The sequence below is a fragment of the Cydia strobilella genome, chromosome 17, assembly GCF_947568885.1.
Source record: "Cydia strobilella chromosome 17, ilCydStro3.1, whole genome shotgun sequence".
Lineage (NCBI taxonomy): Eukaryota > Metazoa > Arthropoda > Insecta > Lepidoptera > Tortricidae > Cydia > Cydia strobilella.
Genome location: NC_086057.1, coordinates 10,342,535 through 10,370,264, shown reverse-complemented (window position 1 = coordinate 10,370,264; position 27,730 = coordinate 10,342,535). Strand labels below are relative to the sequence as shown.

At 35.9% G+C, this 27,730-nt stretch overlaps 3 protein-coding genes across 3 annotated transcripts in view; 1 reads left to right on the top strand and 2 right to left on the bottom strand.

Moving 5' to 3' along the window:
• LOC134749096 (protein unc-13 homolog B-like) overlaps positions 1–27,730 on the bottom strand; it is a 329,794-nt gene that overhangs the window by 170,793 nt on the left and 131,271 nt on the right. Inside the window, exons 13-17 of the mRNA XM_063684000.1 lie at positions 27,449–27,601; positions 25,655–25,766; positions 25,494–25,558; positions 24,008–25,231; positions 23,551–23,897 (exon numbers count right to left, since the gene is read on the bottom strand). Coding sequence (XP_063540070.1) covers positions 23,551–23,897; positions 24,008–25,231; positions 25,494–25,558; positions 25,655–25,766; positions 27,449–27,601 — 1,901 coding nt within the window. The remainder of the gene's footprint in view (positions 1–23,550; positions 23,898–24,007; positions 25,232–25,493; positions 25,559–25,654; positions 25,767–27,448; positions 27,602–27,730) is intronic.
• LOC134748875 (uncharacterized) lies at positions 10,432–16,028 on the top strand. Its single transcript, XM_063683707.1, has 5 exons — positions 10,432–10,796; positions 11,270–11,461; positions 12,013–12,157; positions 13,117–13,250; positions 15,769–16,028. The coding sequence occupies exons 1-5, from the start codon at positions 10,740–10,742 to the stop codon at positions 15,982–15,984; spliced, it is 744 nt and encodes a 247-aa protein (XP_063539777.1). The 5' UTR covers positions 10,432–10,739; the 3' UTR covers positions 15,985–16,028.
• LOC134749055 (uncharacterized) lies at positions 19,565–20,509 on the bottom strand. The gene has a single exon (XM_063683961.1). It carries the CDS (start codon positions 20,045–20,047, stop codon positions 19,565–19,567), a length of 483 nt encoding a protein of 160 aa, XP_063540031.1. The 5' UTR covers positions 20,048–20,509.

The window sequence follows — 27,730 nt, the reverse complement described above, 5'->3', positions numbered from 1 at the left end:
TTCTGCACAAAAAGTTGCCGTTTTTATTGGTCTTAACTGTAAGCTCCAAGAAGGTACAATATTAAGTAGGTATACCTATTTAAAAGTTATCTAGAATTACGATGCAATCCCTTTCTAGGAGCACGGAATCCAGTTGTAAGCCTGTTTGAATCAGCCTTGCAAAATGTACTCACTCACAGAAGCATTCCTTAACTCGTCCCGACTATTTAGAGAAACTTTAGGCGGTTACCATCCTTGTGTACAGAGTTATACAGGTCGTAATACATGTTTTAAGCGGAACTTTAGTATTTTGCTTAAGAGAAATGAAAGTTTTCCTCGTGAAGTTCAGAATGTATTGCGTGTTATTTTAGAGAACCATGAATTTATACAGTTTTATATTAGTAAGTGTGTACGAGTAATTAGGGAGTAACGTAAATACATATTATACACTTTACACAAGACTTGATTCTAATGCGAGGATTCAAAAACAAGAACAATGGGTCGGGGTACTTTTAAAAGGTATCATAGTATTTGAATTTGAACCATCTCTTAGGAAATATTAGGGTCCAGTTGGTCGGTGTTTGATGCATAAATGCAGATTAAATCCGCTTTTCATTTCGGAATGTTCGCCTTTCAATCTCGCTAGCTATTAAATTAATTGAAATGTGGAGCCGTAAAGCTTGACATTTCTTTACGACAAAGTAATGATGCGGGTCGCATAAAACGTTTGACGAGAAGGGTTCGAGAGCAATATTATGTCAAATGGAAATCCATTTTTTACATTCATTTGAATGTATTTACATATATGTATTAACATGGTTTCTAGTAGATGCGATTTTGGAGTTACTTTGAAGCTACATTTAACTAAAGGTATATTTGTATTTATCAAATTGCCACTGACAAAGTTGTTAGCTCTCTTGAAAATTTTCCAATGAAAATTAACACACCGAAAACGTGTGCGTAGACTGCACGTGCACGTATGTGTTGTTATATACTGATCCTTTTTATACGAAAGACGACACACCGCTTGCGTAATGTGTGCGTGCACGGCTCCAATATTTTAGCGCACGCTCACATGCACGTCTAAGCACACGCAGCCGGTCCCCACACTCTACACTCGCCTAAAACCTAAAATAACAGTCCCTATTTTCATAACCAAAATTAATTAAAAAATAACATCTTTATTTTCAGCGACGATTTATCACCTAAACAATGTATCTCATTCTAAAAACTTAACCCTGCCTGCCTACGCATGTCAGTTTGAAAAAGTAAAAAACAAACGCTCATCAAATCATCAATTGAAAAACAACAAAAGTCCGTTTATCAAACTGACCCAGTTCGGCGTCGCATTCATCCACAATCCTAAACACGTCAACGTAATACCACGCCATCTATCAAAAGAGGTCGTAATCGCAAGGGTGATTCCTGCGTAATATAATATAACGCGGGCACATTGCATCTGGCCCTTGCCCTATGAATACAATCCTCTGATACGAGCGCGACCGATACAACCAGAGTTCGGACAAATTATGCATGCTTCGTAAAACATGATTTTGTATAGATAGTGTCGATGTTTTATTAGAAGAACAGAATTCATATGAACTGTGAAAGTTTCGACTTGGGAATTACATGAATTTGAATGGTATTTACAAATTGTGTACTATCGAATAGAGTTTAGCGTATACTAGTAATAGTACCATTTTTTTATAGGAAAGCTTTATAAACAAAACAGAAAAGCCGCGTAAGCTGAAGATGCGGGTTCGATTCCCGCTTCGGCCACGCACCGGTGAACTTGGTCACTTTTTCTTTAGTGTATGATATATATTTCAGTCTATAAAACAAAAAAGTTAATTTATTTTCTTGACAAAATACTATCATTTTTAACTAAGAATAGGATTCAGACTAAATATTTATTCTAATGAGCATTATATTGTCTTCGGTTACCGCGATAGTAACTCATGAAATAAAACTATGAAAACGGATTATATCGCGTATATTGAATTTGTAATACATCCCGACGTTTCGAACCCTTTACAATCAGCATTACTTATTTTACTGTCCAGATAACCTTTTCGTACAACCAAGATTTGCAAACACGATCATTTATTACACAGCCCCTAGACCAAAACGTTATTTCATTTCAGAAATAAAAAGACAAATAAAAGTCTGAAGGCAATCAGTTAGTACCCTTCTTAGTAAAATGACGGTCTACGAAAAGGTTCCATCCACATTTTTCATAAACTCGGGTGCGCAAGTCGCGAAAATGATGAAAGGAATAGTATAAAATTCGTGTCAGATGTTGACCAGCCAAGTTCTCTTGACGTAAACATAAAGCGACCCGACTACTTGAGGAATAGGCGCTTAATGTCAATTCCCAACCAAGGACGGGGGAAAACCATACAAATATAGAAGATATTAAAGCTTACTCAACTATGAAGAAAAAGTAGCTGAAAGATACATTAACAGTCTAATCCTTTTATTTAGTTATTGGTATAGCAAAAAAAAAAATACTACAACTTTACTACTACCCAAAATTTTGGATATAATTAATTTAAATATACTTATCTTGGAGTTCTATCCACTGATCATATTCGTAACAAATGGATGACAAGAAATTACTTTCTGAATATATCTTGGACTCAATTAACCCAATATCGATTGCACAACTGCGTGCAATATCTGTTGTACGGTATATTTACAATATGTCTCATTAAAAGCATTCGACGATGTACACAAACTTTAGTTTAACTTTTTACAAAGGTTGAGCATTCTCAAAAGGAATGAAAGAACAAAACTTGTCCCTGCACAAAGGAACAATCTGAGTTTGGTTTCTTTGTTAAGTATTCAATGCAAAATAACAACATGAATAATATCTACAACTTTGCAACATTTTAAACTGTTAAAAGCAAGACGAAAGAAGAAAAAATTAAGTCCAGTTTTTTACACAAATATCATAAAGTCTCTTGACAAATCGTACTATTTCCTTTCCGCAATATAACAAATAATTTGAAACAAAACCTTTTAGTAAACGTTAGGCCACAACACCTATTTGTCCACTTTATAATCCAAACAACCCCAGTGCCTTTGAAAAGAGCACTTGCCTCAGAGGCAAAATACTACAAAGTCTGCAAACCAACTCGAAAGAGCCTGCGGTCACAAATTTACAACGTGTTTCTAATACAAAGAAAATCAGAATATTTTTTTAATAAAATTGTATTTATTTTATTAATAGTCCCCGCGGCGTCTTAGCTGAGCATAGCGTGACGGGCAAAGAAAATGAAATAAAATACATTCATTTCCAAAACGACAGACGTGCCAGACTTCGATACATTTTTATCAAGATAAAGTTTTAATCTATAAAAACTCTAGGCTGTAATTTTTTGCTAATTTGGCTTCATTATTTCTTTTCAGTATATAAAAACAGAAACAAAAATAATTTATACGTAGTCACAAACAGAGAACAGAAAATTATATAAAAAAACCTAGGAAGGAAAAAGTGCCACCAAATGGTCTCATGTCAGCATGATGTTGACGGCTTCTAGCGCTGATCTTCCGATGAGACCATCAAGTAAAAAAATCTTGAAAGGTAACAAAAATAATCAACAAAAGTGAAAAATATAGAATAGAAATTTATTAACATTAGGTATACTGATGAAATAAAACTATGAAAACGGATTATATCGCGTATATTGAATTTATAATACATCCCGACGTTTCGAACTCTTTACAGCGTTCGTGGTCAACGGGTGACTGAGGAAAAATTACAAAATGCAAAAATACCCACATACTAAAATAATGAACAATCATAGACTACAAACTTTAAGGCTGGTTGTACATGCAAAATCGGTTCATAAGGCTAGTTATACACTATAATTATTTTTCAAGTAAAGATATATATATATACGCGATAAAAAAAAAAAAAAAAAAAAAAACTCCTAACTATTTACTATGGAGTTGGAAAAAGACTGTTCTCTCCCTTTCTTAGATGTATTGGTAAAAAGAAATCCTGATAACACCCTAGGTCGCACTGTGTATAGGAAACCTACTCATACTGATAGGTACTTAAATGGCAAATCGCATCACCATCCCAGTCAACTTGTTACAGTAGGCAAATCTTTGTTTCAGAGAGCCCAGAGGATATGTGATGACCAGCATCTGGCCGCGGAGCTCCAGCATGCCAGGCGCGCGCTCCAGGCAAACGAGCTCAGGATACCGCGGGTCAACCAGAGGTCCCACATTAAGATCCCCACAGTCGAGCGCAGGCCTGCCATTCTGCCTTTTGTCAGGGGGGTCACGGACAGGATCAGCCACATCTTGGAGCGTGCTTCTATAAAAACATATTTCAAGCCAATGAAGAAGATGTCACAATTCCTGAGGCCTGTAAAATGCAATACCCCTCTACAGACTGCAGGAGTGTACAGGCTGGACTGTGAGTGTGGCCTATCATATGTCGGGCAGACGAAACGGAGCATTTCCACTCGGGTAAAGGAACACATAGCTGATGTCAAGCACCGTCGACCTAGGTCTGCTGTCTGTGAGCATGTCATGGATAAAGCCAATCACTCAATCAAGTTTGATAAGCCTCTGGTTCTTGCCAAGGAGAAGCGTTACATACCCAGAATGCTGCGCGAGGCCATTGAGATTAAGAAATATCCAAACTTTAATAGGGAAGATGGCTTTTCTCTACCACCAGCTTGGGATCCTGTAGTCCACCTGATAAAGGAGCAAGCGAGACATAGACTGTGAGACCGTAGTGTTGGATGATGCTGGACATTCTGATGTTTTGAAAAGATGTGTCCCGCCGAGTTTGTTGCCGGTCCCATATTGGGATACCCTCCTACAATTTAGGAGGGAATTAAATCTTCTCGGGTCCGTGATGTAGGGTTGGAGCCGGCATAGTTTTTTATCGCGTATATATATATATCTTTACTTGAAAAATAATTATAGTGTATAACTAGCCTTATGAACCGATTTTGCATGTACAACCAGCCTTAAAGTTTGTAGTCTATGATTGTTCATTATTTTAGTATGTGGGTATTTTTGCATTTTGTAATTTTTCCTCAGTCACCCGTTGACCACGAACGCTGTAAAGAGTTCGAAACGTCGGGATGTATTATAAATTCAATATACGCGATATAATCCGTTTTCATAGTTTTATTTCATGAGTAACTATCGCGGTAACCGAAGACAATATTATTAGGTATAATGAACAAAGATTTTAGGTCAACTGGTAAAGAATGCCTTGTGGCATTAAGTTCACCTTTTGTACATCTTTTACTGTGCAATAAAATTGAATAAATAAATGAACTAAAGATTATATAGATAAATACATATAGTAAAGATGTAGTAAACACATATAATGCACAGAAAGAATATGTAACATTGGGAAAACAAAGGACACATAAACATATATTTATAATTAGTAAATTTACACAGCTGTCATTTATATCAGATCGAACGAACTCATTTTGACCTTGCATTACGCCTGCAACTAGCCGTTTGGCTACCCGAAGACAAAATGACAAACAACAAGACAGTAAGCTTAGGCTTAAAACTATAAATACTTTGCAAGTTTCTCACTGGCGGTGCAATGTTATTCCAACATTTAGCAGCAACATAACGGAAACTACCTTGGAATGCGGCCGAAGCGTGGCGTGGTGGCAACAGCTGAATTCCACATTCACGACGTTCGCCGAGATGAATGCAAAATAGCTTATTTAATAATATTGGAAAAGTCAAATTTCGTTTCTACGTGTTTAATCCCAGGTAAACTAACATAATATTGTTAATTTATTGAAGTTTTAATAAATTGGTGAAAAAGGACAGTAAATAAGCATAATAACATAAGACTTTAAACAATTGGCAGTAAAAAGTAACATGGTTTTTTTTAATAGGTAATTAATTTGTATAATATTAATCAAACATCCTTTCGGATTCTTTAAGTACTAAACTTATTTTACATAATAAAGAGTTTTTCACTTCATCATACGAATTGTGTGACTCAAAGCATTTCTATTAAGTGGACAGTTATTGAAAGATTACGCTATCTATCAAATACGTTTAATTTCTTAGCTACTGTAAAATAAAAATAAAGAAAGGATAGGAAATTCTATCCGATCAAGCTTAATCCAGTAGCTCTAACTCCTTTGCCAATAAACATTGCACCGTATCTGACTCGGCTTTAGCTTAACCTAGCGATATATTTCACATTCTCCTATCTAACTCAAAACTTTTACAGAAAATATAACCTTATGCTGACTCCACCAAATTAGAGTTCTGATTGAAGTGAAATTTGCCGAATAAACACGTATAAGTTAACACTGGAAATACAGTTGGAAATATCTAAGGTGTTTTTTCTATTTTTACTGATTGTTAGTGTAGTTAGACAAATGAAGCTTTTAACATAAATAAAATGGAAGTAAATCTAGTTCGGATCAAAATAAACTCCATTAATTACTGGCAGTAGCTTATATTTTCACCTTTCAAATAAGTACCTATGTTTCTATGACACGCGTTTTTAAGTTATAAATACTAAATGAAGTATTGATAGTACCTGATAATCAAATCCGACTCGTATCGGATATAATAACACACCGCACACGTTATAGATTATTTACTGTATATAATATTTCGTTTTCTAACAATACAAACTGTGGATATAACAATATTATTCTCTCAAGACACAGTTATCCGGGGTTAATCTGTAAACTTTGAACTAAAACTTGACCCAACACGGATTAGCTATGGCCGACTGTAAAAAAGTTCGATAGATTAAAAAAGAAAAAGTCATTCGCTAACTCGAGTTTCAGTTCGTAACTTTGTTCGCCTTACATGCGCTGCGACTGACTTTGAAAATAGTATTTACAATGCATTTAATGCCACATTTCCACAGAAAAAAAAACACGGGAAAGTTTGTAAATATATTATTGACCGAGCGAAGAGGTCTCTTTTACAGCTTGGTAAAAAAATGCTTTTTTTATATGTATCCGGGATTAAATTTTTTGATTTTTTTCAAAATGGGCCGAGCTATACGGTATACGGGGGTTTGCGAGGTTTATAGCACACATTGCCACAGAAAATACCAATTTTTGGTAGTATTTGGAAAATATCCAATAACTTCGCGGTGTGGCAGTAGTTATACAATATTATTATTCTATTAGGAAGGTTTCTGAGCTTTCAATAGATTGTTGAATTTGAATTGAAATGGCAGGAATATAATTCAAATACAGTAAACGACGTTCAAACTGCTCTAACGCCTCGCGGCCAGTGAAATTAGACGAACTGCAAAACCAATTAGGGAGATTGCGGGCGTGCAGATTGCTGCACCGCCCGCAAAGTCAGAAATCAACGTTTGTATGGTGGTGAAATTATTAATCTAGAGCGGTATCCTGATTATACAATTAGTCAATGCTATGATATTGTTATGATACGACCTTCACCGTTCGCACCGCAGCACGCTTTACGCTTCACGGGCACCAAACAGCAATTGCATCATATCAAAACCTATTGTAGTAGTAGATTAAGTGTAGGAAATACTTATTTGTAATGTAAGTATCGTCTGTCTAGTTGATAAAGGAAGATCGTATTTCCAGCATCCTCCAACACTTTAATATTCACCGCGATAATGCCTTATCATTATTGGCTTTATAATATTAGCTCAAGACTGAAGCTTTTCAATATAAGGTTTGAAAAAGGCTAATGACAAGAGCTTCGCGCCATTTTGATATGGAGGAGTTAATGATTAACTATATATTAAAAGAATAATTCATAACTTAGGTACTTAGATTGTTTTAATTTCAGTTTTATAACTGGTTTTACTCGTAATTTGTACATCTCCTAAATGATGTAATTTAAGCAGTTTCAAAGTATATTCACTGCTTTCGCGTAAGTCTTTGATGGATACTTTAAGAAACATTCAAGCGGTTAATATGTATATTTAATATTACTCCGGAATTAAGAGTTTTGAATGATTCACGGTTAGTTTCAGTAGACATATTGACCGGGAACCTATATTAATACCGGACCGGATCGGGGGACCGAGACTTATATTAATCAAGAATTACCTGAGGCTTTGTTCGTACCTAATAGCTAGGCATGTATGTACTTACTTTAAAGTCATTTCTCCTGGTTGGCTTTGACCTAAAACTATCGTATCTCAGGAGGTTGGTTACCTCCAGATACAGGCCGGAGCAATCTGTTCGTAGATCGTATCATAACGTTTATGCTCAAAACTTACTGAGCTAGCAAATTTTAGTCACATAAGGAAAGTAGAATGTAAACTATGTTGGTGCTAATTCAAGTTAAGAGCTCAAGCTACTAAGCTTATTAAAATTTGTGATTATTATAATGCTAGTTTTTTTTATATACCACGTCGGTGGCAAACAAGTATACGACTTTAAAAACATGTAACTACAGTTTTACTTAAACATTATTATATACCATCATACCATATATAACAAGCAGCATGACTTCTAATTGCATACCCTTAGCCAATACAAGTAATTAGTAGGTAAGTATTACATTATTTTAACTACTTTTATATTTTCGTGCCAATGCCATTATGTACGTACCTATTGATTTCGGATTAACTATTTTAATGGAAATTGAAATCCAAACAGCAAAGCGAAGCTTGTTGAGTAGCACGCGTTTCTTGTTCAAATCCGGGCAGCAAATTAAATTCGGAGTTTGCTTAACTAATCTCTCGTTAAATGAGCAAAACAAGACAAGGCTGATTCTAAATGTAGTTTATACAGTTTTATGAATGAATATATATATTAACGACCTACCAAAAATACTTAACACAGACACAACTTGCGTTATGTTTGCTGACGACGTCTCTCTATTGTTAAGTTGCAATAACAGCTCCGAATGTACGTGACAACTTCAGAACATTTTTAGTTCCGTACAGAAATGGCTCGGTGAACATAACTTAGAAATTAACTTGAAAAAGCCCAAAATCATACAATTTAAACCCACACAAAAAAAAAACCATTAGAACTAAGTTTAGACACAGCCACATGTAATATTGAAGAGGTCGCGACATTTCATTTGTTAGGTATAACCATAGATTCCGGCATGAATTGGAAGACCCACATGCAAAACATAAAACTAAAATGTCTAAATTTGTATATGCCCTAAGCATACTAAAAAAGAACACAAGCTTCGAGTGTGCATGTGCATTATCCGCATACTACGCATATGCGTGCGCATGGTTTCGGTACGCTGTAGTCCTTTGGGGTGATAGTGTTGAGGCCGAGCAACTTTTTATAATTCAAAAAAAGTGTATTCGAATTTTAGCGAATGTGCGTATACCGGATAGTTGCCGTCTATACTTTGTTAGTTTAAAACTATTAACGCTTCCCTATATCTATATACTCCAAGCTGTTCGCGAAAACCCTCATTTATTTGAACTAAAACAGTATAAGCAAACAACTAGCACAGTACCGAAATAAATTGCAACTATAACTATTATACCTGAAACGAACTTACAAATACTGACTTTCCGAATTGATGTAACACCTTAATTATAAAATGTATTTAAGAAGTCTGTTGACATTGAAAATCATTTATGCTTAATCTTCAGAGGACTGAGTAAATTTTACGGTAAGTATATAAAACAAAAACAAATATGGATGTCTATCCAGACATTTGATTAAAACTATTGAGAGCGCCATCACGTGAAACAATATTAAATCAGTTTGCTTAAAAGCCGCCGTTTATCTCTGTAAGAACGATGTTAGGGGTTGCCGTTGCTTTCTCCGTCAGAAGATGCCACCTGCTATCACGTAGATGGCGCTATACTTAAAACTAAGCCGAGCTGTTTTTAGTAGGAATTGTTTTCGTTAATTTTTTTTTCAAAGAATTCATTCGTTAATGAAATGTATTCGAGATCAAGCAACACGGGTACATTTTTTAAATATGTTTTACACAATGATAATTCCATTTTATTGTTCTGAACTTTACAAGATCGATTTATCCTAAATGTAATATGGCTTAACTCTAAAGTAAAAAGCAACAAACAAACTTACTACTTTATGTTGAAGACTAGCTGCAGAGCAGCTGCCTTATATTACCTGAAAACTAATTTCTGCTCAGTAATTTCGCTTCTACTTGTAGAATTGGTTCAGTTCTGGTGCATTTGTTACTTTGACATTTTGGTTGTCTTCACTTGTACAGTGCACTGTATTTGGGTGTGAATGTACGCTATACGCACATAACCTCACGGTATGTAAAAACTACAATTTTTCCTATATGTGTAGAACTTTTCTCTTCATACTTATTAAAGTTATTAACATTTAAGTGTAAGTGCTTTCATTCATCGTCGTTTCGTTGACCTTTTCTTAAATAGATGTAGCAATTGCATTAAGCAAAGTTACACACACTTGTTCTCGTTTTCTATAAACTATCGTAGTTTATGAGCAGTCCGGCAAACAATTAATTGTTCACCAACTGACCGCAGTAATAATGTTTCGATTCATTTATGTACCGTCATGAGGTTGGAGCAAATTTCAAACAATCAACGAGGAAAGCGGCGAGGTAAGCCAAAACAAAAGACGACGTCCATAACAATCAGTCTTTACTCGATAACCATTGAGCCTGGATCGTTATTTGATACCTGCTGTACATTAAAGTAAATTTGTAACTAGATACCTCCATTATATTTTCTTGGGGATAAGTATTTAGAAGGATATTTGTTGATAAAGGGAGAAATGTCAAGTGCGTTACGGTGAGCTGGAATGCGACATAAACATTGATACAACATGAATAAGTTTATACTTTGTGCTGTATTGACTTTCTACGTTGCATCTACTGTGCAGGTAAGATAATAAAGTATTAAGAGAAAGTGAGCGAGGAAAATCTTAAGTTGAATTCTTGCCGGAAAATGATAATTCAAAAACGTATGAAAGAAATCCCAATTTCACGTCCTTGGACCATTTAGGCACACTATTGTTAGTGAAATTCGACACAAACGTTAAGCAAAGTTATTTCAATTATACTTAGATATTTGTGCTTCTAAAAGAGGACAAATATTTTAAACAAAACGCTTAAAGGTTTGTAAACAGTTACCTAAGTAAGACTCGAGACTTTTTGTGATACAAAGGCCGCTAAGGAGTATAATTGCAAGATTACAAGTACCTTGTACTAAATACAAAAACAAGCTTAATGTTATCTGAAAGACTTGAGTGTATACGGCTCAAGTCTTTAGGACTCGAAATAAGTGCTACCTAATTTTGAAATAATATTTAGTAACGTATGTATTTCCTTACGTATCAATATAACAATTTTGCAGTCTGGAGACTTCCAGGAGAACTTAGTAAATGGCTACCGAGCGCTTATAGGAGATATTCAGATGCGAACACAAAAGTCAAGAGAAGATATGGATACGCTGGTGTCACAAATAAAACTCCTCATGAAAAACGAAGCCGACAAGGCGATAAACTACATGACTGTCTATTTGGAACAAATATCGTTGTATTTTCAAGTATGTTTGTGATTTAAATATGCATTTTTCGTAGTTTTAGAACATTATTTTACTGAATCAAGTAAATTCATTTATCTGCATCGTTTACCAATGAGAATGTGATGTTTATTTAAAAAGAATGGAGAATGAAGAGACTTATCGTGGTTTGATAATCACTACACCTTAAATAAAACATAGTCCCTCGCCGCGTCTGTCTTTTTGTGTGTATGTAGGTTTGCGATAAACTCAAAAACGACTGAACTGATTTTCGTACGGTTTTCATCTATCAATTGAGTGATTCTTGACGAAGGTTTAAGTGTATAAGTAATTTGTTAAGGTTTTGTGTAACCCGTACGAAAACGGCGCGGGTCGCTAGTACGTCATAAAAAAACTTTTTAAAACTATAAGTAGGTACTTAACTTATTTAAATTTGCTGCCGTATTATTTGTTAACTTTTACAGTTTTCTCTCTTACAGATCGTAATCATCATCATCATCATACCATTTATCGCCCACTGCTGAGCATAGGCCTCATTATATTTTTTGTGAAGTGAATGAATGTTATTTTTTTAGGTAATCATACACGATCGGAAACCTAGGAACGGCACATATTGTAAAGAAACTATCGTCAAGCTACTGGGAGAAAATCTCCAACTTGCCGATGAAAATGTCACTTTATGCCTCGCTTTAGGTTACCAGAGAGTCCAGAGGTTACCAGGTGAGATATTGTCATATTTTAGTTTTCATACTAATCGTAGGAAAAATTAATCTTCAGAATATATTTAATCATTTCCAGTTTTGTATTTGTATCCTCATCAAGGGAATCAGTCTAGGAGGAGGTTTAAAATTGGTTTCATTATTTTATGATAACCTATTTGTTAGTAGCAGCAAGGAGATTAGTATAGGTAGTGTTTATTTAACAATCAGTGTGAATACCCTTTACGATAGCACCTCTGCTTAATGCCTCCCCTTTGTGCCTCCAATATTTCAAAAATATTTATGCAATAACTGAAACATACAGTCAGACGAAAAGTCTACCTGGTAAGGTGTAGTAAGTCACATTTTATATTACAAAATGAGAGTGTAAATTGCAAAAATGAATCTCTTAAACCCACACGAATACTATTACCGGAACTGTAACGTGCCAGTTCTTTTCAGCGCAAATACATTTTAAATTTTCTCTCGCATTTTTAGCCCAAATAAAACAACGTGTGGCTAAGGATATTTTGTTTGTTTTCCGCCCGCTTCCAGTTTCCGGTAAACGCATCAACCTGTGCCATATTATTTGGTCCTCACCTCGTTTATTTACAGTTCTGAATGGTTCCGCTGCCAACACTGAATTTCAAAACAAATAATATCCTATTATAATGTGTCGTGAACGTATTGAAACTAGTTTATTGTTCTGGAATGATTATTCCAAGTGTGTTATGATTTTATGTTTAGATAATGTTCATGCTTGATAAAGCTTTGTCAAGCTCATAATAACTTTAATCCCTTATTTGTAAATACGTGTAAATGGTCATGAAACCTGACAATATATGAAAGTAAATATGGTCAGGGTTTAAATATTTTTTTCCTACAGTTAGCTAAATATGTAATAATAAGTATAGTAGTACTTACATTGGTTTGTAATTTTTATATACGCATTTATTACACATTCATTTTTAAATATTACAGAAAAACTACAAGTACACTTTGAAACGTTAGAAAACTTAAAAAAATATTCGGCATCCAAATTATTTGAGTGTCAGAAGCAACAGCAAGTTGGTGGCAACTGTTCCCATGAGAGTCAAGATCTGGAGCGAACTGTGGTAAGTTCTTTATTGTTTTTTTTATATTATAGATAGATTTTTTTCAATGAGGTAACGTCCTCTTATTTACTTAAGCCACAAAGGAGTCGCTTGGGTAAAATAAAGCAGTTTCCTTCATCTTTCCTCTACTACTTTGAAGAATTTAGACATATAATAGAAACCACACCCTAAAACCTTATAGAAGATGAAAATAATTCATTCAGACGAGTTCATTGTCTTCGAAGACAATTAAATTCGCAACTCAAACAAAAAAGTTTGCAAAACAAAGTGTAAGTTAGTAATCAAGAAGGGAAATTAGCAATCATGATTGACTTGTAAAGCCCAAGTATGAGGCATTTCACGCAGAGTAAACATACGGACTTGATTGCTTTGTGCAAGAGCAGTTTGAAATATCAACATTCATAACGGCCGAATTTCTGCGTCTACTCAGTATTCTGACAGCCAGTGTAATATATCAAAAACGTGAGACTCGAAGCTTCGGGTAAATTGGTGCTGGAGGTTTGTATATTTTACACTAGCGGTAGAATAATTTACCTAAAGTAAGATCAAATAAAGCGATGAAGTTGGGTATTAAAAATATAAGTCCTAAATTCTTAAGGAATACAAAAGTTTTTATTACGACCCGCTGTTTTTTGATAAATTGATAGCATGGTGGTTAGGTTAATATCTTAAGTCTTCGAAAGCCAATATAACCGATAAAAATAAATAAATCTTATAAATCTATATATAAGAAAATACCGACTTCAAAGAACAGCCTGAAAATCAATTATAAACAACCGGTTTGCCAAAGTGTAAGTCTATCATCTAATATTTGTTGCACTGACGATGCCGCCATCCATTCACGCAAATCTAATTTATCTCTCGCGTCACTTAAAAGGTCTTCCTAAAGCGGAAACATTTATGTAGAAAGTTCATAACGAATTTATTAGTAAATGAACAGAGAACTAGTAGGTATACACTGAATTATATGTTAATTGTAAACGTTTTTTTCTTGTGTTCTAAATGCCACATCACAGCCAAAAAATTAAGCTGAGCAACTTTTACTAATTACATGACTGAAAGTTTTGTGGCAACTGGCGACAACTAATAATGGCATAAATAGCCCCGTGATAACAATATGATCTGAGTCTGACTTAACAGATGTATCTAGTAAGAGCACATTATGTCGTAACAATATATGATATGACGCCGTATACGATGCTAATGTGCTACAGACACACCACATACTACGATCGCCTCTTGCTCGGACCTTCTAAGTATGCACATTCTTCACGTTATTGCAGTTTATAAAAACAGCTCAGAGGTTCAGTTATCATTGCAGCTTACTGTACATTACAATGCACATATTCGGTGTAATCTAATTCGAATCTTCCATGAACCAAATAAAGTAGCATTTATTTGTTTCATTGCTTTTTGAAACAATTGAAATTAATTCCAATTTATTCGTACGTACGAGGTTCAAATTAAAAATAGGAAAATTTTGTATAGTGGTCCTTACGAGGTTAAACATATAGCGTATGTAAACAATGAACAACAATAAGACCACCTGTAGGCTTCCTCAAATTACAAGCACCAAAATTCAATATTGGCAGCACCTGCTAAGTTAATCAAACGCTTCAACGCACTTTAGTAAATGTCTGACGTCACTTGGGCTTGAAATGACTGTTAATAATAATTAGGACAATGTTGGCTCTGGGTTTTATACGTGTCCTAGTAATTAGAGATCCATATTGTACTAGATTGCAAATTTTCGTCTCGTCATGTTTTGGTGAGTGAAACGCAAGGTTATACGAAATTAAAAAAAAACAATACCCGAGCGTCTGAAATAATAATATATCATGATATTGTCTTCGGTTACCGCGATAGTTACTCATGAAATAAAACTATGAAAACGGATTATATCGCGTATATTGAATTTATATTACATCATGAATTTAGTATTGTCTTAATAGTAGTGGGTCGATAGAGTATTGCTCCTATGTACGAGTAATGAATGCATCGCTGTCAGATCGAGTTTGAATAAAAAAATTAAATTGAATTAAGTTGATTAGTGATCATGATTAGAGATAAAATGGGTAAAATGGTAAAAATATACATTTGGGTAAAATGGTAAAAATATCGCTGGATGAGACCAGCAATCGACGGAGTATTGAGATTATGATTAAAGATATACAGATGTCCCTAGCAGTTGGGTAAAATGGTAAAAATATCGCTGGATGAGACCAGCAATCGACGGAGTATTGAGATTTACATATATCTAGTTGCTATGTAGTCATTTATCATTAATACAGATCATTTAAATGATGATGAAAGTCATAATGGCCAATATTTTTTCTATTAGCCTAACTACTATTAGACAAAGCCATCGCCTCGTTTTCTCCATTTGACCCTGTCGTTGGTATTTTCCCACCATTTCGAGTAGAATCGGGTAGAATGGTCAATATGGTGAATTAAATAGATACAAGCTCTATTTTACTTTACATGCATAAATTAAACATAATATAAATTTTTCTTACAGTTCCTCTACGAAACATCGCCGTTTCCGGTAGTGATGGCGGAGATAGGCATACATGGCTTTAAAGAAGTTTCGGATCTGAGCGTTTGCCTGAAAGACATAATCTCCCGGATGATGACCCACTCGGTTAAGGTTATTGGCGACTTCAATAGGTGCATCCACAACATAGAAATGCCGAAACTGAAGTACTTACTAAAATTCATGAAAAAATATGCTTAAAAGGTAAAAGATGTAGATGGGCGTTTTCTAAAATAAATAGATATTGAAAACCTGATTCTCACAGATCCTGGTGTTTTTGGGTTCTTTCAACTCAGAATCACTAGCATATTCAATCCTGATGATAAAAAAAGTCCCAATAATTTGTCTGAAAATTGTACATTCCACTACGTAACACACATAAAAATTAAAAATGTTTTCACACTAAAACGTGACGTAATGGAATGGACATTTTGGGACATCTTTTTTTATTTAATGTCAGGAAGGAGAATGCTGTGGATTCTGAGTAGAATGAGCCCAAGAATGTCCAGATTGGAAAGAATCAGGTTTTCAATCTTTTTTAGAAAACGCCCAGATTAGCTTTAGGTACGAGTATGATACTTGATAACAGAAAAGCAGAAATAAGAAAATTTCTGCTTATGTACATTATGAGCGATGATTGCCGTTTAAGCGCAAATACCCCTCACTTCATTTGTTATACCTATATATTACGGAATCGAATCTATCTTACTATATACTATAAGTAAGCTACCTACTGACATGAATTCATTTCCACAAAAACCTGTATAAAAAAAGGAAGCGCTGAAATATCTATACGACGAGGGATTTAAGTGTCCGTCCCTACAATCTATCAAAAGGGCAAAAGGTAATTTTATATGATTGTTGTGTACGAGTAGGTACAAATTGAATGAACTAACGGTCAAATAAATGCTGAATGTTGGGGTAGTTTGGACCTTGTTACATTAACTCCGAATTTCAAAAGAAATTGGCCATTGTATGCGTGGTTTCAAACTTGATTTGTCTAATCGTACTGTCTGTAGTCTTTTTTTTTACTTTAGTAGGCACTACGAGACAAATAAGCTTTCCATGCTATTTCCTATAGGCAGTAGTACCTCATAGTTAGTTTAAAAAAACAGACTATAACAGCGATATTCTTTAATGACCGTTAACCTTGTGACTGCAATTTAGTTAACGAAATGACAGTTGACAGTGTAACAGACGATGATACACAGTTATTATCAATAAAATTTAATAAATGAAGGTGCATGTAACCCTTCTAAAGCTCAGGCATACAAGAAAAAAATCAAAATTTACCAGTGAAATTTGAACCTATAGGTTTAGTAATAGAGTTAATTTTGCTTTGTTTTTAAAATTGAATGTAAGTAACAAAACAAACGCAACTCAAAAAAATGAAAACGATTTAAAATTCATCGAACTTGATAAGTACTTATAGGTATATTTAAATATATTTTGGATATTTTATTACAAACGACGCTCATGTTGTAAAATAATTAGTCTCGAAATAAATCAGTGTTTTATTTCTAGGGGATCATAGGGGCTAACACCAACCTAAAATGCTATTATTAATTTAGTAAACATCTATTTTTAGATGTCTAGACAGCCATGGTTTAACATATTTTTCGTCCCACGGCACTTTCTAATGATGGAGCGGTGTCACTTTTTTCATAGTTTTTTGAATAATACTTAGGTATATGCCTACATTAAATATTAGGCGTGCAGTATATAGGAATATTTTATTTCTAGTTGTACACACACACTACACTTTTCTCAGATTTGGTCATCAACTTTCGCGTTGTCGCGGCATTTTGCCACGGCTCATGGTAGCTAGGCCAGCAGAGATTTTTTTTCAGATTTGTTATTTTTCAATATTATTTCTACTCAGAATCACGAGTTTCTTTAAATTTGTAAACTTTAAATTTGTGTGTTTTAATAATAAAATAGTAATCGCTGAGTTCCCTCAAGCACAATATTGCTAACTTTTAGAAATATTTATAGTTTTTGTGCAACATTTATTATAATTTTTTTAAATGCATTTTAGACCTATGCTCGTGATTTTTTTTCTATTGGGCAAAAGTCAAAAACTCATCGTTCGAATCGCTATAGTCCCTAGAGAGGCCTCAAGATTGCTCATACAATTTTTGGCAACCGGTGATTATTGTGATCTAAAAAAGCGCTACGACTTTTTAAAGACTCCGTTCTCTGAACAGCACCTTAACAAGATAAACAATGGTGCTCTGGCACCTTATATTTCAGAGCGAAATGTCTACTGCATCCTACAGTAAGTTCTGCGTACTCATTTCAAATGTAAATGGAACTATTTAAATAAAAATGCACTTGAAAATGCATGACTTTCCGCTCTGGCTAATGCATCTACTTCTCTATGCATTGCTATCGATTCTGTTTGTACAATCAAGGTTTATTTACATAGTAAAAATATGGAATTTATTCAATAAAAATAACTATATTTTGCACTACAGTTTGATATCCGATCTGTATTTCTACTGGAGTGTTAGTATTATAGTATTTATATACATAATAATCTCATACACTGTGGCATATTGTTGATAATTATAACAAACCTTTGCGTTTGTGGATCAAAGCGAAAGTAGAACAGTTTGAAGATAATACGTTTTGTTTTAGCTACCTATTATCCATAAGATATACATAAAACGGTAAGTAGGTATGAATGAAGTCGGTTGATAACCACTAAAACTTACTAACAGTAAGTATTCGTGCACAAATAATGTAAATAGAAAACAGAACGCAAATCCTTTCCATATAAGTGTTAATCGATAGTTAATCATATCAGTTAGTTGTTATAAGCGGCAGATAATGGGATAATGACATTAACGAGTATTGGCTACAGTCAACAAAAAATAAAATTTACTGCAAACATAAATGCATCTCATAATGACACGCAATGGGGTGAAGTATTGATAGGAATGCACTGGACTTTATTGTGCAAATGTGTAAGGTATGTTTTGGTTTTACTCAATCAGTTTGACGACTGGTCTGGCCTAGTGGGTAGTGTGGGTACCCTGCTGCCTATGAAGCCGATGGTCCTGGGTTCGAATCCCGGTAAGGGCATTTATTTGTGTGATGAGCACTGATATTTGTTCCTAAGTCATGGGTGTTTTCTATGTATTTAAGTATTTGTGTATATAATATAATATATCGTTGTCTGAGTACCCACAACCATCTCATAATGACAAGCAATGGGGTGAAGTATTGAAAGGAATATTGATTCACTGGACTTTATTGTGCAAATGTGTAAAGTATGTTGTGGTTTTACTCAATCAGTTTGACGACTGGTCTGGCCTAGTGGGTAGTGACCCTGCCTATGAAGCCGATGGTCCTGGGTTCGAATCCCGGTAAGGGCATTTATTTGTGTGATGAGCACTGATATTTGTTCCTGAGTCATGGGTGTTTTCTATGTATTTAAGTATTTGTGTATATAATACATATCGTTGTCTGAGTACACACAACGTTAGCCTTCTAGAATTTACTGTGGGGCTTAGTCAATTCGTGTAAGAATTTCCTATAATATTAATGCATTTATTTATTTTATTTATAGTTGGTAATATCAAAACAAAAGTTTTAGCAGGACATTAATTACTTACTAGAAACTGTAGTAACAACCCCTTAACCAACTAAATAAGTAAACTATGGTCAGTTGTCTTTATTCATCGTTTATGTATAGGTAATTTGCCTTTTCGTTTTTTTAATGATATTTTAACTAATTGTTTTTATTTGTTTCGTAAAAAATAATTTAAAATTGAAACTACATAAAGATGCTGTTTTGCATAATTAGCAAAAGGATATACGCGTCACTCACCAAAGTTATAGGAGCGTCGGCTGAGCAGGGTTGGTATTTCAACAGCCTGCTGAATCTTAACGTTCGTTGAGCCATCGTGAGCGGCCCAACTGGACGAGACACATGTATGATGGGGTGTGTGTGTGTGTGTGTGGGTGAAGGAGTCGGCCGAGCTAGGGTAGATGAAGGCAGAGCAACACTTCTCCTGACAGTCTCAAGAGGTACAGTCCGAGCCACCAACGTATCACTGCCCACCGAGTTAGCACTCCCACTGAACATGTTCATCAGATCCCCGATGGAACCACCGCCACTAGACCCGCCACTTCGCAGCTTATCTAAGTCAGTCAAGCTGGAGCCTCGACGGACGCGCAAGCGGGACCCGCTAGAGCAAGGCTGGTCACGACGCACGTCAGCCTCGCTAATTGCCTGCACTTTACGGCTACGCACCATTTTTACAACTTTATCAGACCAGTTTAAAGTACATTACAAGCCACGTCCGGGACGCCACTGAATGTTAACACACACCTGTGGCTGCACTTCATTTGCATACAAATAGCTGCGTTTGAGTCGTATCAGTAAGGCCACGGCCCGCAGGATGCCGCTATCGCGACATTACGGGTTCGTTTCCGCCATCATGTAGTGTTCCAAACTCTTTAAGATATAAATATCGTACCGTTTTAAGAGTGCGTACGGGACGAAGTCTGCTAACGGACTGAGTGGATTGCGTAGTTGCCTATGTACGTAAGAGTAACTCAGCTGAACTAATGAGGTGATCGGGTTCAAAGAGAGGCGATAGCTCCGCGGGCGGCTACCTCCTCGGGCACCAGACTGCGGGATGCCAAAAGTACGGATGTAGGATTATATTAGAAATAACTAAATAACTTTTTACCCCTGTCAAATTGAAAGTATTTTCAAACCACTTAAGATTTAATTAAATTAAAATTAATTAACATCCAGTTTTACTTTGTATAAGTAAATTGTATCATCAAACACGTGGTCGGCAAGCGTTCCCGCTGGAAAGCAAGCATTTTTCGGAGCAAAATGTAATATTAGATACAGTTTAATTGTATTTTTGTTGTTTATGTGAAAGTACACTGACAAAGGCATATGTATTTTATATAATGGTTTAATATACCAAAGGATAATAATATGACATTAAAAAGGAACTATTGCTGGGAATACGAATATTTTTATAGCCACGCTTTTATTACCGTCAATTTGCTCATTCATGTGATACTACCGTTCAACAAAAAAGAAAACCCTTTATCGATAAAGGATCCATTTGATTATTATAAAACACAGACAAACATAACCTCCAAAGACTTTGGCTTAATTTTCCTACCGTAGGTAGTGATGATTCAATTTAATATAATATTTTTATAACCGACGCGACCGCAAAGACATTGTGTCAATTAACTTTAATAACCAATCAGACAGCCTTGTCCATCGCTTTATATCATAACCTAATCTACGGTTGACTATCCGCTACAACAATAGACTAAGTTACAATCAAATTAGTTCGTTCGACGACACTTCCCGGCGACCCAGATAAATAAACCAACTCATGTAAATGTGACGCTAGTCGTATTCCCTATTGGTACAATTTGCGGACGGGAAGGAAACATACTTCTATATAGGGTAGTTATTATCTCGTGGGGATGATGTGCACAGACTATTATTGCCGTTGTGAGCAAAGCTTGGATGCGGCAGTTGGTGTTAGGTAAAGTAGGGCAATTGAAACTACAAACATTAAGTCGATCATAAAAGCTATTTGGAAACCAGAACAACTAGGTAGGACTTAGTAGTTTTACTATAAAGTCTGAACGTTCCTACAGCACCTCTATTTGCAAGAACTTAGGTCAACATGATTATATTATGTAGTTTAGTTTTTAAAGTTAATTTAAATACATAACTTTGTAAAAGTACATACAACCCTTAACTATATTGTGTTATAAATTCACGGTATTACTTACCTTGAAAACACATAATGAGACAAACTACTTTTTCAGCAAAGATACGAACATGTCATAAATTTATATTTTAGAAAAGAGAAATTGACAAGGATTTATCTTACGCATGAATACAAGAAATTATGCATAAAATCCACTTCGTCGTAATAAATTGGCATAAAACAACATCAAAAGAAAACTTTGTAATAATTTCCTGAATGTTAATATCTTCATTCTAAGTATTTCGTTTAAGGGATGTTCCGTTTGATTTTAACAAGACAATTTAATTTAACATGTGACGAGGCTTATGATCTAAGAACCTTCATTCGTTTTACCTTATGTTCCTAAACAACAGCGAAAGCCATACAAATAAGTAGGTATTTACCGTTAGGAAAGATTACTAGAAATTTAGATATATCTGATACCTATCTGTCAACATTTTATTATACACAAGAAGTAATTAATAGATATACTTACAGAGGATTTTTTTAAATAACTTGCGCTTCCTTCGATGATGGTAGTGGTGGTGAAAGCGGACGTATCTTTGGACCTATCTTAGAACTGCCGCGTATGAGCCGCGTGCTGCGTATGATTTTTACCTATGTTGGCATTTATAACTTTCTTTCAAAACTGGTTAGTTTATAAGAAAAGAGCTAAACCTACAAAGAATAATGGCGAATGTTGACTAAAACAAGATCGAGACGGAACTAACGGCAAACGAAAAGAAAAAATGTACCGGGGTGACTGATGCTACGAAAAGTCACATGACTCTTTTTCACTGCGAATTTAAAAATATCATCATCGTCATCATCATCATCATCATGTCAGCCGATAGACGTCCACTGCTAGACATAGGCCTCCCCCAAGGCTCGCCACTCCGACCGATCCTGTGCCGCTCGCAATAAAAATATAATAATATTATATTTTGAAATTCCGAATGTCGCTCCTTTTTGCGACAAATCATTTCTCCCTACAATAACAAAGAATTTTGTTTATGTAAGAGTACCAGCTATATATTTTCAAGGTTACATTAAGAGGTCAGCGTTCGTAAAGCAGTTATGTAGGTACAGCATACACGTTCCCGAGAGCTTTTACACAGCGGGGGACATAGTGGCACTATGTCACTATATGCGTTAATCTTGTTACTTACATTGTTACAAGAATTAGATTTCAGATGGATACAGTTTTAACTTTGTTTGTGTTTCATGGGTAAGAATGTAAATTATAATATAGGAAGCAATATATTATTATTTTTAACTTCAGTATTTTTGCAGAAAAGATAGTTAATATTTTTCCTATGTTGGTATCGTTTTAGAAGAAAAAGGTACTTACCTATAACGACAGAGATAAGAAACCACTAACTAAGAAACGTTACCTGTATTGTAATTACCGAGCAAGTTTGTGTACTTATACGCATATATTAGGTATTTTAGAAATTTATATAAAATTATTTTCTCATTAAGTACTTACCTTATCGTAGCATCCGGTTTTATTACTTGTGGCACATCACTTGCTAAAATTATAACAATTTATAGGAATAATAGTTTCGGTCATTGAGACAGTGTAATACAGTGTGTACTGACTTTTTTAAGTTTATCAACGCATTACTAAATTTTTACATTGTTAATAAACTTACCTCTTTCTCGATCGATGGCTCAAATACAGATTCTCCATGTTGACAAAAGAATAAAAATACAGTAGATACCAGCCAAAAATATATAACTCACTATAAATAACTTTTATATTTATGGCCAAATCATTTGTCAATGAGCAAGATATCTACAAAATGAATCTCACACAAAGTAAAAAAATAAAAATAATTAAGAAGTTCCTTATAAGCTCTTTAAAAGTTATTATATTAGTGACCGATACCATAAAAATAATAATGAAAGCAGAACCTGTAACTATTCAGAAAATAAATTTTCAATACAACATGAAATAACATTATTATAAAACATAATTTATAAGGTATTCTGCTTTCATCAAAATGTAAAAAGGACTCACATTTAGCTGCATCACGATCTTGTTGTACGCGCGGTGCCACCGTTGCCTTGGCGTCAGCTTCGGTTGCTCAGGATGAAATTCCAACTGCTCCTCCTCTTGAGTGTCTTGGTCGTCTTGGAACACCTCATCTTCATTATAATGTTCATCTCCTTCGTTAAACTGTTCCTGATCATCGAACTTTTCCTGCTCCTCGCTAAAAGGCTCGTCCTCGTGGAACGATTCCCTGTCTTCTTCTTCGCGGTTAGCGTAAGATTCTCGTCTTTCAAATTGCTCTGGTTCTTCGGGGACTTCGTGAAATGTCGGGCGTTCTTCTTGAAATTTGACTTTTGCTTTGTCGGCAATTATTTCTGAAAATATTTGATGATTAATAACTTACAAATCAAATCTCCTACCAATTCAAATATTTTGATAGAAATGTGACGTTTTTTATTATATGTTTATACATTGATATGCTTACCTTCTTTTGTGGTAGGGACAGTTAGTTTCTCCTCAAGATGAAAAGAGCTTTGGGAAGTTCTCCGATCAACTATCGATGGGGCTTGGCTATGGTAGCTGTCCAAAGAAGTTTTTCTTATTACAGAGCCGGATCTAGTAGGCGATGCAGTTTTCTGGATAGAGGGACTTTGCTGGGCACTCTCTTCTGGCAAATGGCATTCTCCTAGGATATCTTCAGGGATTGTATCATGCACATATTCATCGTCATGATACCTGTCCAAAGATCCTGTTCTATCACGTTCAACAGATTGATCGTATTCAGTCTTATGGTACTCATCTTCGTAGGCACTTTCGTCATAACTCGAAGGGGGTAATTCTTCTGGTGCATCGGGCAACGTCCGTGTCCTTTGAACAGGAGGTCTTTGTATAGACTCTTGTCTTCTAAGCGACGGTGTTCGAGGTAATGTGATAGATGCTGAGGTGGTTGCGGTGGGCACTGGCGGCGACATGTCGGGGACGGATGCGGGTAGAGTTGTTGTACTCGTAAAAGGCGTCACTGGTGCTATAACTGATGATTGTATGTAATGAGTTGTAGTGGCTGGAACGAAAGCGGCTGCAGGTGGTTGACTCACAGCAGGCGTTGCAATAGCTGCGGCGGCAGAGCCAAATAGACTTCCAAGTTTTTTAGCGCCACCAGCCATAAAGTTTCCTAGCGTTGCAGCTCCAGTAAGAACACTTGCTTGGATTTGCTGCGTTGGCTGCTTTTGTTGTGCTTGTTGCTGTTGTTGTCGCTGCTGCTGCAATTGTTGTTGTTGCTGTTGCTGCTGTTGTTGCAGCCTCAATTGCTGTTCTTGTTGTTGCCTTTGCTGCTGCAACGCAAACTGTTCTTGATATTGTTGTTCCTGTTGCAAATGCTGCTGCTGTTTTAGTGAATCCTGATATTGTTCTTGTTCAAATTGCTGCTGATATTGATAGTCTTGTGTTTGATCCATATACTGATTATCTGGTTCCTGAAATTGTTGGTGCTGATCATATGTCTGATATTTTGATTGCGTGTCGTATTGTAAATCGTATTGTTGATAGCTTGGGTCTGGATAAACATCGTGTTGGGTAGTTACTGGGGGTTGCGGTAAATACGCTGATATAGTTGATGGCACTGATAAGGGAACTAAAGAGTCTTCTTCACTAGTAACTGGATATGTGAATTGTGTCGTTGTTTCCGTTTCACTCCACGGAGTTTTTTGAGCTGAAATTTTAAAGAAAATTGTGAATAAGTTAAAGGTTAATTCCTCACAGAGCCAATTGGCGAGTCGGAACGTCATTTGTCAGCTGTAGCTACTAGGTCACTAACTGAGTTGATTAATCTTTTATTGCGGAAACTGTTATCAAGAGTTCATTTATGACTCGTTATTCAATGACGATGGTACAATGTTACACATAACTGTTGTAAAAGATTACTTAATTGCATATTTTTAATTACCACTCGTTTATGTTAATACGAATATTACCTGCGGCAGGAGGTGTAGCGTGTGGGGTTTCATCAAAGAAAGGCTGCATTCCATCTTCATCGTAACTGTAACAAATACATATGTATCGGAAATGTCACTCATATTTTGTTATCTTTATATATTAGCAAATTAAAATTTATCTTATAACTAAATATACTTACTTCGTATTGTAATTATGATCCTGATACTGTTCGGTGACGGCGTCCTGGTATTCCGGCTGGTACCCGTAGCTGTCATAACCATAGCTCAGGTCTGGTATCGTTTTGACAGGTTCTGTAAAAAAAAACAATGTCTATAAACTATTTATTATGTTGCTCGTTTGTATGAAGATGTTTCATAGGTACCTACAGTCGATGATCCATGTGCAAGTCGTAAAAAATTAAAGAACTTAAGTTTTTACGTTTAAAAAATCTCCATAGGATATTTAAAATTACGGCGTTTTTTTCCACGGAACAGTTGAAATTTTGGATGCTTTCCACCGGCATATCAGTATTAACAGAGTGATAAGTGAATATGGGAACAGGCTGTGATACGGGTAATATGGTAAGCGTATAAACAAATATTATTTATGATAATTATTTACTCTCGAGGAAGGCACACACCATGACACATACGCGCTTTAAAACTACCTTCTTCGAAATGAAAAAGAGAAAATATTAGCGTGACAATGGTATAGAGGTAAAATTTATTGCGAGCTGGTCGATCAACTAGGTACGGTATTACAACAACACGAAGTGCGATATTACCACGCACACGCAGACTGATGACCTTACACACTTACCAGACGCAACACAACATTAGAATAAAAAATCTCCGATATACTGCTCAAACTTTTAGCGAGATAGATAACATTCCGCTCTACCCTTTCTCAGTGATAAACGTGGCAAATGTTAATGTGAGTACGAAAACTCACACATTTTAACAGTTTTGAATGTTTCACGGTTAGTTTCACTAGACTTATATTGAGCTCGAAAACAATACAAAAGGTAATCACGGTCCATATCCCTGTCAATATAAGGTTAGTCAAATACATTTTAAACAGCGCGCATGTTTCTACAGACAAATTATTTGCCAGACTATAAATGCGATAGCGCAGAGATTCCTACATTGTGCGTTGCGAAACCTGTTTACAAGAGAGTTGCAAAAAACGGGAACAATACGATAGCAATTTTGATGATAGTTTAGATATGAACACAGTATTCAGTTGACAACTGTGTTGCCGCAGGCGTTTTTGTCGTTGCCGCATTACATAAAATGAGTGGGAGTTGCCCACTCATTCTATCAAGGAAATTGACAGTGAAGTATTTCAGGTCAAATGCTGCATCAGTAACGTTGCAACAGTAAAGCTAAGCGTATGCTGAGATGCAGGCGACGCAATTCCATGCAGCGCGGGGCAGAGCAGATTTTGTAAACTACCTATGGACCATCCTACAACTAGGGTTGCTGCGGCGCAGATGCGTGCGACGCAGATATGTGTCTGCCCTGCTCTGTATCTCTTTGTAGTGCTAACACAGATTTCTGCGCGACGCGTGCACGTTACGACTCATCTAGACTGCCTATTCAAAAAAGACATTTAAAGTGTTAATTTAGGCGAAAATTGCAAAAGGAAATAAACTACAAGGACGGTAGGTAGGTAATAATTGTTTATTAGGTATATTCATATTTCGGGAGCACAAATTCCCTACGAGTAGAGCGTTTCTTTAAATAATCACTGCCAAATACTTTTTCTACGCTTTGACAATCTGTAAAGCAGCAACAACTCGTTAAATTCATAATCAGACTGACCGAACTCATTTTGTTCGTCAATGCGCAGGGGGAGGGGGCCTATGTGTGTCTCAACTGCCCTTCCCTGCAAAATCAGTGCTGTGCTAGCTGTGCTGCGTCGCTTGCGTCTCAGCATATGCTTAGCCTAATGCAGCTGCAGTAGTCGTTAGAACCTTCAGAAAGATAATTACCGGGTAGGTAAGGCACGTGTTGCGACGGCGGCGGCGGCGGCGCTCGGGGCGCGCGCGGCAGCCGGCGGCCGGAGCGGGAGCGCACGGAGCCCGACTCGCTGCCCGGCGGCACCGGCAGCGCGCGCCCGCGCTTCGGCGTCGACGAGGGGGTTGCTGTTGACAAAATAGCTGTATAAATAGGTGATATTGTAACTACATAATTATATGCATAAGGTAAACAAAGTGCGGCCTCAAACCAGACCTCAAAGGAATGTTCTTGACGTGTTCTGGAAACATTGGTGT